At 43.6% G+C, this 12,224-nt stretch overlaps 1 protein-coding gene across 1 annotated transcript in view; it reads left to right on the forward strand.

Annotated features, from left to right (window-relative positions):
* The window catches only part of LOC140491253 (integrin alpha-E-like), a 344,341-nt gene that overhangs the window by 232,007 nt on the left and 100,110 nt on the right, over positions 1 to 12,224 (forward strand). Inside the window, exon 26 of the mRNA XM_072589219.1 lies at positions 7,965 to 8,044. Coding sequence (XP_072445320.1) covers positions 7,965 to 8,044 — 80 coding nt within the window. The remainder of the gene's footprint in view (positions 1 to 7,964; positions 8,045 to 12,224) is intronic.

Below are 12,224 nucleotides of genomic sequence, written 5' to 3' on the forward strand. Positions count from 1 at the left end.
TTACAAGGATGTTGCCAGGGTTGGAGGATTTGAGCTATAGGGCGAGGCTGAACAGGCTGGGGCTGTTTTCTCTGGAGCGCGGAGGCTGAGGGGTGACCTTATTGAGGTTTACAAAATTATGAGGGGCATGGATAGGAACAATAGACAAGTCTTTTCCCTGGGGTCGGGGAATCCAGAACTAGAGGGCATAGGTTTAGGGTGAGAGGGGAAAGATATAAAAGAGTTGAGGGGCAACTTTTTCACACAGAGTGATGCGTGTATGGAATGAGCTACCAGAGGATATGGTGGAGGCTGGTACAATTGCAACATTTAAAAGGCATTTGAATGGGTATATGAATAAGAAGGGTTTGGAGGGATATGGGCCAGGTGCTGGCAGGTGGGACTAGAATGCGTTGGGATATCTGGTCGGCATGGACAGGTTGGACCGAAGGGTCTATTTCCATGCCGTACATCTCTATGACTCTATGACTCTATAATATGCAAATTTGGTCCTCATGGCTGTTCAGTGTGTCTGGATGAAGAACTGGTTGTCAAAGTTGAAAACGTTGTGGTTGAAGATGCAACAGATGAGTTGTAGGACAGTGCTTGGAGAATGGCAGTTGTTGGTATTAACTACTGAGGCTGTTGCCCTGATGCCCTCATTGTGGGGGATGCTGGTGTGATGTGGTGAAACCTTCATTATGACGAGGAATGTTCCCGGTTTGACTGGTGCTGAGTTTCTGTAAGAAATCTGTAGTGACATGACAAATCTGGGATCCGCTGTACAATGGGTTTCAAGATGCCTTTGACATAGCCAGAGAGGTTCCTACATAGGGTCCCATTACCTGATGCGATGGGACAGCCTAGTATGTTGGCTTTGCGCAGCTTCAGAAGGCAGTAGAAATTGCCTAGGTGAGAAATACATGGGATGAGGTCACATAGGGAACTCCAAAGGACTGAATCTAAAGTCCTGGTCAATATTTTTAGTTCACGGGTGTGCTGTTTGGTCGGATCGGCTGATAGTTGCCTGTAATGTTCCTGGTTGTTCAGTTGTCGGTACACTTCCTTGCAGTAATTTGTTCTATTCTGAATGACGATGGTTTCTTTATCTGCTGGTTTGATGACAATGTTGTGATTGGTTTTGAGAGCATGGACGGCGTTGTATTGTGATCGTATGATGTTTTGCTTTACCTTGTGGGTGCAGCTAATGAATCTGGCATTTATATATTTCCTGACAGTTTCAGCATATATCTCAAGCCCAGGGCAACGGCCCTCCGTTGGGGTCCAGGTTGACTCCTTCTTTGGTCGTTCCTCTACGAATCCCTTTGATGACTGTTCTGGTTCGTTGGTGGGCTCATTGGGTTCACTGCTGGCATCTTGAATGAATACACATACACACCCGCATGCTCATACTCAATCTGTCTCACCTGCATGCACACACATGTAGATCATAGAACATGGATAAGTACAGCACAGAACAGGCCCTTCGGCGCACAATGTTGTGCTAAGGATTATTCCTAATCCAAAATAAAATAACCTAACCGACACACCCCTCAATTCACTGCTGTCCATGTGCATGTCCAGCAGATGCTTAAATGTCCCTAATGACTCTGCTTTTACCATTACCGTTGGCAACACATTCCATGCATTCACAACTCTCTGTGTAAAGAACCTACCTTTGACGTCTCCTTTATGCCTTCCTCCGAATACCTTAAAACTATGACTCCTCATGCCAATCAATCTTGCCCTGGGGAAAGGTCTCTGGCTATCGACTCTATCCATGCCTCTCATTACCTTGTATACCTCGATCAGGTCACCTCTCTTTGGAGTCCAAGCTTAGTCAACCTCTCTTCGAAAGACAAGCCCTCTAGTCCAGGCAACGTCCTGGTAAACCTTCTTTACACCCTCTCCAAAGCCTCCGTATCTTTCCTTTTATAGGGCAACCAGAATTGGATACAAGTTTCCAAGTGTGGTCTCATTAGGGTTTTGTAGAGCTGGAGCAAAACCTCGTGGCTCTTAGACTCTATCCCCTGTAAAAGAAAGCCAAAACATCATATGCATTCTTAACAACCCTATCCATTTGGGTGGCAACTTTGAGGGATTGATGCACTTTTGAGCACCAAGATCCAGCTCTTCCTCCACACTGCCAAGAATCCTGTCTTTAATCGTGTACTCAGCATTCAAGTTCAACCTTCCAAAAGGCATCACTTTGTATTTATCCAGGTTGAACTCCATCTGCCATTTCTCAGCCCAGCTCTGTATCCTGTATATGTCGCGCTGCAGATTGCAATAGCCCTCGATACTATCAACGGTACCTCCAACATTTGTGTCATTGGCAAATTTACTAACCCACTTCTCAACCTACTCATCCAAGTCATTTATAAAAACTATAAAGAGCAGAGGCCCAAGAACAGAGCCTGCGGAACACCACTCACCACTAACTTCCAGGCAGAATACTTTCCATCTACAACCACTCTCTGCCTTCTAACAGCCAACCAATTCTGAATCCAGACAGCCAAATCTCCATATATTCCATACCTCCTGACTTTATGAATGAGCCTATCGTGGGGAACCTTATCAAAGCCTTGCTGAAGTCCATATACACCACATCCACTGCTCGACCTTCATCGACCTGTCTCATTACTTCCTCAAAGAACTCAATAAGATTTGTGAGTCCTGACCTGCCCTTCACAAAGCCATGCTGTCTGCCTTTAGTCACGTTATGCCTTTCCAAATAGTCATAAATCCTATCCCTCAGAACTCTTTCTAAAACCTTGCTGACCACAGACGTAAGACTGACTGACCGGGGATTGCCAGTAGTTGCCTGTAATTGCCAGGGATTTCCCTATTGCCCCTATTGAAGAGGAACAACATTCGCCTCCCTCCAATCCGCCGGTCCAACTCCCATGGAGAGTGAGGAAGCAAAGATCTTCACCAGCAGCTTAGCAACATCCTTTCTCGCTTCCTGGAGCAACCTAGGATAAATCTGGTCTGGCCCTGGGGACTTATCAATCTTAATGTTTGCCAAAATTTCTAGCACATCAACTTCATCAGTCTTGATCTGTTCAAGTCTATTTCCTAGCTCCTCAAAGTTCTCATTCACAACAAGGTCCCTTTCCTTAGTGAAAACTAAAGCAAAAAACTCATTTAGGGCTTCCCTTATCTGCTCAGACTCCACGCACACGTTCTTTCTGCAACCCTGATCGGCCCTACCTTCTCCCTAATCATTCTCTTATTCCTCACATATAAGTAAAATGCCTTTGGGTTCTCCTACTCCTTCTCACCGGCCATTTTTGTGCCCCTTCCTGACTCTCCTCAGTCCATTTCTGAGCTCCTTTCTAGCAAGCCTGTAATCCTTTAAAGCTGTACTAGATCCTTGCTTCCTCCACCTTGCATAAGCTGCCTTCTTCATTACGAGAAACTCCTCTGTTCTTGCCATCCAAGGCTCCTTAATCTTACCTCTTCTTGCCTGTCTCAGAGGAACAAGTTTGCTCCTTAAACAGTCTCCACATGTCTGCTGTGCCCTTTCTGTGGACCAATTGCTCCCAATTTATACTTCAGAACTCCTGTCTAATAGTGTACTGCTGGGAAAGCACAGCAGGTCTGGCAGCATCTGAGGAGCAGGAGAATCGGCGTTTCGGGCATAAGCCCTTCATCAGGAAGGGCATATGCCTGAAATGTCTATTCTGCTGCCCCTCAGATGCTGCCAGACCTGCTGTGCTTTTCCACCATTACACTCTCGACTCTGATCTTACAGCATCTGCAGTCCTCACTTTCTCCTGTTTGATAGCATCATAGTTTCCTTTTCCCCAAATAAATATCTTCCCATGGTAACTGCTCTTTTCCCCCTCCATGGCTTTGGTAAATGTGAGGTAGTTAAGGTCTGTAGAAAGCCCCCAGTGAGGTGGCTGCTTCTTTGCTGTTCCTAACTTCCACCCATACTGACTGAGTAGACAAACCTTCCTTGACAACCTTCGTTTCTGTAGCTGTGATGCACTTTCTAATTAGCAATGCTACACCCTCTCCCCTTTTTCCACCCTCCCTGTTCTTTTTATCCGTTCTAAACTCTGGAATATCTAGCAACCATTCCTGCCCCTGTGAAACCCACGTCTCCGTTATGGCCACAACATTGCAGCCTCAAGTACTGATCCATGCTCTAAGTTCATCACTCTTATTTCTGATACCCGTTGCGTTAAAGCAGATACACTTTAACCAATCTCTTTGTTTCACCACATGAAAAACCTTCCCGATAGATTCACTACATCCTGTTACTGCCCCATCTACAACTACCCTCCTCTCAGATGTGTAGCTATGGTTGCCACCCCTCTGCCAAACTAGTTTAAACCCTCCCTAACCTCATGAGCAAATCTCCCACCCAGAACACTTGTGCTTCTCCAGTTCAGGTGCAACCCGTCTTCATGTACAGATCCCACCTTCCCCAGAAAATATCCCAATGATCTAAGTATCTGAAGCCCTCCCTCCTGCACCAGCCTCACAGCCACATGTTAAGCTGCACTTGCTGACTGTTCCTCACCTCATTATCTCATGGCACCGGAAGCAAACCTGAGATCACTACTCTACTCGTCCTGCTCTTCAGCTTCCAACCTAGCTCTCTGTAATCACTTTTCAGATCCTCAGTCCCTTTCCTGGCTATATCATTGATGCCAATATGAACCAGGATTTCTGGCTGCTCACCCTCCTCCTTCAGAATCCTGTCAACCAGATCGGCGACATTCTGGACCCTGGCATCGGGGAGGCAACATACCTTCCGGGAATCCTGTTCCTGACCACAAAAACTCCTGTCAATCCTTTCCTTGCCGCTTTCTTCAAAATAGAGGCCCAAATCGTGAGGTAAATCCCTTTTTAAGTGGGAAAAACTGACCTACCTGGCATCCCTCACTTCTCTCTGCCCTCTATCCTCGCCACTCTGTTCAAAATGGATCAATATAGTTTGTGGGCTGAATTTGTACTTGCAGAAATACATTTTAATTTGCTCAAAAACAGCATAAATCCATGCAAGATTCTGTAAATCTCACTTCAGAAATGGAATCAGTCTGAGCATTGGGGCACAGACAGACTTTAGCCTCACACCTTCAATGCAGTATCTGAGCTGAAAAGGCACCTGTTGTTAAAGCTATCTTGAGAATATAACTTCAAAAATGTTCTGGGATTTACATATGAAATGGTCATTCTAACATATGAAGGACCGTACAAACAATCCAGTTTTTTTCAATATATCATTTCAGTGGCATCACACTGTAATCCTTTACCATCAATTCTATGTTGCATGATCTTATACTCCACAACCACCTGATGAAGGAACAGCGTTCCGAAAGCTAGTGCTTCCAAAGAGACCTGTTGGACCATAACCTGGTGTTTTGTGATTTTTAACTGAGTATTATTGGAGTTGCATTCATCTAGGTAAGTGGGGAGTATTCCATCACACTTCTGACCTCATCAGAAGTCACATGACACCAGGTTATAGTCCAAAATGTTTATTTGAAATCACAAGGTTTCTGAGTGCTGCTCCTTCATCAAGTGAAGTCACTGGTGTTATGTGACTTCTGACTTGGTCCACCCCAATCTAACACGGCATCTCCACATCACTCCTGACTTGTACCTTTTAATTGGTGGACAGGCTTTGGGGAGTCAGGAGGTGAGTCACATGCTGGAATATTCCAAGCCTGTGACCTGCTGTTGTAGCCACAGTGTTTACATCATGAGTCTAGTTGATTTTCTGGTTACTGATAACATCCAGGATGTCTCTAATGGGAAATTCAGTGGTAACACCATTGGATGTCAAGAAGCAGTGGTTGTTATCTCTTATCAGAGATAGTTATTGCCTGACATTTATTTAGCATGAATATTATTTGCTACTTGTCAACCCAAGCCTGGATATTGTCCAGATCTTGTTGTATTGAACTGGACTGCTTCAGTATCTGAGGAGTTGCAAATGGTGCTGAACACTGAGCAATCATTAGCAAACATCTCACTTCTGACCTTGTATTGGAGGGAAGGCCATTCATGAAGCAGCTGAAGATGGTTGGGCCTAGAACACTACCCTGAAGAAAGCAGAGATGTCCTGGAGCTAAACAACCATTTTCCTGTGTGCCAGGGTTCATAAGATATTTGCCAGAATGTTGCCTGGAGTAGAGGGTTTGGGTTATAAGGTGAGGCTGATAAACTGGGACTTATTGATTTTTTCACTGGAGAAGAAGGTGAGAGGTGATCTTACAGAGGTTTATAAAATCATGAGGGGTATTGAGAAGATGAATGGCAGGTGTCTTTTCCCTATGGTGGGAGAATTCAAGATTAGGGGACATATTTTTAAGGTGAGAGAAGAAAGGTTTATGAAGGCACCAGGGCAATATTTTTACACAGAGAGTGGTTCGTGTGTGGAATGAGTTTACAGTGGAAGTGACGGATGCAGATATGGTTGCAACATATAAAAGACATTTGGAAAAATACACGAATAACAAGTGTTTGGAGATGTTTCATTTGGATATGAGCTAAGTGCAGGCAGGTATAACCAGTTCAGTTTGGAATTATGGTCAGCAATGGACTGTTAGGACTGAAAGGTCTGTTTCTGTGCTGTATGTCTCTATGACTCTATGACCAGTGGAGAGTTTGCCTACTGATTCCCATTGATTCCAGTTTTGCTAGGGCTCCTTGATGCCACATAGGGTCAAACATGACCTTGATGTCATGGGCATCACTCTAATCTCACCTCAGCTCTTTTGTCCATGTTTGAATCAAGGCTGTAATGAGGTCAGGAGCTGAGTGACCCTGGCGGAATCCAAACTGGGCATCACTGAGCAGGTTGTTGCTGAGAAAGTGTTGCTTGACTGTTTATGACACCTTTTATCAGTTTACTGATGATTGATGGTAGACTGCTGGGGCAGTAGATGGCCTGGTTGAGTTTGCTCTGCTCTACGTGTACAGGACATACCTGGGCAATTTTCCAGTTTTTCGGGTAGATGCCAGTGTTGTAGCTGTTCTGGAACAGCTTGTGTACGGGTGTGGCAAGTTCTGGTACACAGGTCTTTCAGTCATGTTGTTGGAATGTTGTCAAGGCTTTTAACCTGTGCAATATCCATTTCTTGATATTCGGTGGAGTGAATTGAATTGGCAGAAGACTGGTATCTGAGACAGAACCACTGAAGGTGGCAGAAATAGGTTATCCACTTGGCATTGCTGGCTGAAGATTGTTGTGAATGCTTTAGTCTTAGCTTTTGCACTGATGTACTGAGTTCTTCTATTATTGAGGATGGGTATGTACGTGGAGCCTTCTCCTCCAGTGAACTTCGTTAATAGTTCATCAACATTAATTTAAATAATATTTGTTTTCTATTCTTCTGACTGAAATGTACAGCTTCTTATTTTCCCCATTATAAATAATCTCCCAAGTGTTTGAACACTTGACCAACCTCTCTCTATCTCTCTCAATATTTTGGTCTTGATTTACAACTCAAATTAAGGAACCCAGCACCTGAATAATTTTCAGGTCCCAATCATCTGCTGTATCTGTAATGCTCACATAATTTCATCTGTAAATATAAATGCCTTAACTGTGTCAGAGGCAAGCTCATTACCCAATTAGTGGTGTTGAGCATTACAAGGTGATGTGTTGCCTTCATAGCTATAATGGTACCTGCTGCTGCCTTGCAGAGGACAGCAGGCAGCACCTCTGAGGGCCAACTACTGAAGCAATCAAATGGCTAAATGGGATAGACTTGAAGCACCACTGGTTCTCCTTAGTGTTGCACCTTACTTTCCTACTGAATTAGTCTCCACTGCTACCCAGCCATCTTCTCCTACACCCTGATTATTTGTAAACACTGGCTAGGCATTGTCTCCAAATATCATTTCTGGTTCAGGGAAAATTTAATGGCACTAATTTTCGCTCTTTAATGTTTCTAATCTGCTGCTTTCACCAGATTTATTATGGCTTTCTTTCTTACTCTGATAATCTTTTGTAATGGCAGGTGGAGGTTTCTATTTCTTGGGATCTTGGAGATGCACCATTTGAAGAGGAATTTGCATGTGTCAGTGTTAATGTTAGCAAGTAAGTTAAGAGTCACATAGTTGTATTTTGAATAGAATTTTGTTACTGTTTTTAAATGTTATCTCAATTATTTCATGATTCAATCAGATCTAATAAACAAAACTCAGAGGATGGAAGATAAGGGCGAGCAACTGAGGCCCACTCAGTTGTTTGTGCAAATTCAATATAACTTCTTTCTTTTATAGTTAAAACTTAAAACTATTTTTGTTGGCTTTTTGTACCTTAGTATCTAGAATCATAGAATTGACATTGTGCTAAAGGAGGCCATTTAGCCCATTGTGCCCATACTAGCTCTCTAAATGAGTATTATGACTTTGTCATTTCCCTGCCTTTTCCCCATAGCTCTGGACAATTGTTTTCATTCAAATAATCATCCAATGCCCTCTTGAATGCCTAAGTTGAAGCTGCCTCAACCACACCTCCGAGTAGTGCATTCCAGACAAGTGCAAATGAGACTCCAGGATTGCTATTGGGAGAAAGTGAGGACTGCAGATGCTGGAGATCAGAGCTGAAAATGTGTTGCTGGAAAAGCGCAGCAGGTCAGGCAGTATCCAAGGAGCAGGAGAATCGACATTTCGGGCATGAAGAAGGGGTCATGCCCGAAACGTCGATTCTCCTGCTCCTTGGATGCTGCCTGACCTGCTGCGCTTTTCCAGCAACACATTTTCATCCAGGATTGCTATTGGCTCACTTGTTCTGGGGTCAAGGATGTCCTGGAGAGGCTGTTGGGCATTCTGAAGGGGGATGGTAAACAGCCAGTGGTCATGGTCCTCAAAAACAAGGGAGAGGTTCTATAGATGAGTATGGAGTGTAAGGATGTAAATTGGAAAGTAAGATCTTACCACTCTCTATGTAAAGAAAAAAAATGCCCCTCACATTTCCTTTAAACTTACCCCCCTCACCCTAAACACATGCTCCCTAGTATTAAGACATTTCAACTCGGGGGGAAAAGAGTCTGATTGTCAACCCGATTTATACATCTCATAATTTTATAGGCTTCTAACAAGTCTCCCCTCAGCCTCCACCACTCCAGAGAAAATAACCCAAATTTTTTGTAGCCTCTCCTTATAGCTCATACCCTCTTACCTAGGCAGCATCCTGGTAAACCTTGTCTGCCACTTCTCCAAAGCCTCCACATCATTCCTGTAGTGTGTTGACCAGAATTGAACGTAGGACTCTAAGTGTGGCCTAACCAAAGTCTTATAAAGCTGCAACGTGATACTATGACTCTTATATTCAATTCCCCAACCAACAAAGGCAAGCATGTCATACTCTGCCCTTTCCACGCTATCTGACTATGTGGCCACTTTCAGGGAGCTCTGCTATTAACTGTATACTTATCCTTAAAATTTGATCTCCCAAAGTGTAGCACCTTACACTTATCTGCCATTTCTCCGCCCATTTCTGCAATTGATCGATATCCTGCCTCATCCTTTTGGCAACCTTCTACATTATCCACAACTCCACCAATCTTTGAATCATCTGCAAACTTACTAACTCCCCCATCGACATTTTCATCCAAGACATTTATATATGTCACAAACAGCAAAGGATGCAGAATAGATCCCTCTGTAGCACCTCTCATCATGGAATTCCAGCTGAAAAGCACCCTTTCACCATTACACTCTACCTTCTATGGGCAAGCCAATTCTGAATCCATGCAGCCAACTCACCTTGGATCCCATATATCTTAATCTTCTAGATAAACCTACCATGAGTGACTTTGTCGAAAGCCTTACTAAAATCCATGTAGACATCCATTGCTGAACCCTCATCGATCACCTTTGTCACCTCCTCATAAAGTTCAGTCAAGTTAGTAACACATGACCTGTCCCGCAACAAAACCATGCTGAATGTCCCTAATTAGGCCATTCCTTTCCAAATGTGTGTACCTGAGAATTCTCTACCACAGCTTCCCAACCATTGATGTGAGACTCACCAATGTATAGTTACTGAATTATTCCTATTTCCCTTCTTGGACAGAGGAACAACATTAACTACTCACTAATCCTCTCCAGTGGCAAGCAGTGGTACTAAATCTTGATCAAGGCCCCAGCAATCTCCTTTCTTGCCTTTCTCAGTAACCTGGGATCTATGCCATCGGGCCCTGGGGACTTAGCCAACTAATGCTCTTCAAGAAACCCGACACCACTTTTTTTCTTGATCTCAAAATGCATTAGCATATAAGCATGCTCCATATTAATCTCACTACCCTCCATATCCTTCTCCTGGGTGAATACCAATGCAAAATACTAATGTAGGATCTCTCCCACATCCTCTGCCTTCAAGCACAAGTTCCCTCCTTTATCTTTGAGTGGGCCTACCTTCTCCCTAGTTATCCACTTGTTTTTAATGTATGTATAGAATGCCTTGGGATTCTCTTTATCCTTACTTGCAAGGGTCATTTCATGGCCTCTCTTGCTCTCCTAATTCCCTGCTTGACTTCTTTCCTGCTTTCTTTATATTCCCCACTGGCCCTGGTTGACTTTAGAACATAGCACATTACAGTGCAGTATAGGCCCTTCAGCTCTCCATGTTGCGATGACCTGTGGAACCAATCTGAAGCCCATCTAACCTACACTATTCCATTCTCGTCCATATGCCTGTCCAAGGACCATTTAAATGCTTTTAAAGTTGGTGATTCTACTACTGTTGCAGGCTGTGCGTTCCATGCCCCTACTACTCTCTGAGTAAAGAAACTACCTCTGGCACCTGTCCTATATCTAACACCCCTAAATTTAAAGCTATGTCTCCTTGTGCTAGCCATCACCATCCAAGGAAAAAGGCCCTAACTATCCAACCCTCTGATTATCTAATGATTCAATTAAGTTACCTCTTAACCTTGTTATTTTCATGAAAACAGCCTCAAGTTCCTCAGCCTTTCCTTGTAAGACTTTCCCTCCATATCAGGCAACATCCTAGTAAATCTCCTCTGAACTCTGTTCAAAGCTTACACATCCTTCCTATAATGTAGTGACCAGAATTGTATGCAATACTTCAAATGTGGCTGCGCCAGAGTTTTATACAGCTGCAGTATGATCTCATGGTTCTGAAATGCAATCCATCTACCAATAAAAGCGAACACACCATATGCAACCTTAACATCCCTAACAATCTGGGTGGCAACTTTCAAGGATCTCTGCACCTGGATGCCGAGATCTCTCTGCTCGTCTACATTACCAAGAATCTTACCATTAGCCCATCTGCATTCCCATTACTCCTTCCAAACTGAATCACCTCACACTTTTCCACATTAAACTCCATTTGCCACCTGTCAGCCCAGCTCTGCAACTTATCTCTGTCTCTCTGTAACCTACAACATTCTTTGTCACTATCCACAACTCCACCGACCTTAGTGTCATCTGCAAATTTACTAACCCATTCTTCAATGCCCTCATCCAGGTCATTTATATAAATGACAAACAACAGTGGACCCAAAACAGATCCTTGTGGTGCCCCACTTGTAACTGAACTCCAGGATGAATATTTACCATCAACCGCCACTCTGTCTTCTTTCAGCTTGCCAATTTCTGATCCAAACCGCTAAATTGCCCTCAATCCCATGCCTCTGTATTTTGTGCCTACTGTGGGGAACCTTATTAAACACCTTACTGGAATCCATATACACCACATCGACTGCTTTATCCTCATCCACCTGTTTGATCACCTTCTCAAAGAACTCAATAAGGTGTGTGAGGCATGACTTACCCTTCACAAAACTGTGTTGACTATCCTTAATCAACATACTCCTCTCTAGATGATTATAAATCCTATTTCTTAGAATCCTTTCCAACATTTTACCCACAACCAAAATAAGGCTCACAGGTCTATAATTTCCAGAGTTGTCTCTGCTCCCCTTCTTGAACAAGGGAACAACATTTGCTATCCTCCAGTCTTCTGGCACTGTTCCTGTGACAATGACGATATAAAATCAAAGCCAAAGGCTCAGCAATCTCCTGCTTGGCTTCCCAGAGCATCCTCGGATAAATTCCATCCAGCCCAGGGGACTAATCTATTTTTACACTTTCCAGAATTGCTAACATCCCCTCCTTATGCACCTCAATCCCATCTTGTCTTGTAGCCTATATCTCCGTATTCTCCTCGACCACATTTGTCTTTTTCTAGTGTGAATACTGACAAAAAGTATTCATTTAGTGCTTCTCCTATCTCCTCTGACTCC

The sequence above is a fragment of the Chiloscyllium punctatum genome, chromosome 19 (genome assembly GCF_047496795.1).
Source record: "Chiloscyllium punctatum isolate Juve2018m chromosome 19, sChiPun1.3, whole genome shotgun sequence".
In the NCBI taxonomy this organism is placed as follows: domain Eukaryota; kingdom Metazoa; phylum Chordata; class Chondrichthyes; order Orectolobiformes; family Hemiscylliidae; genus Chiloscyllium; species Chiloscyllium punctatum.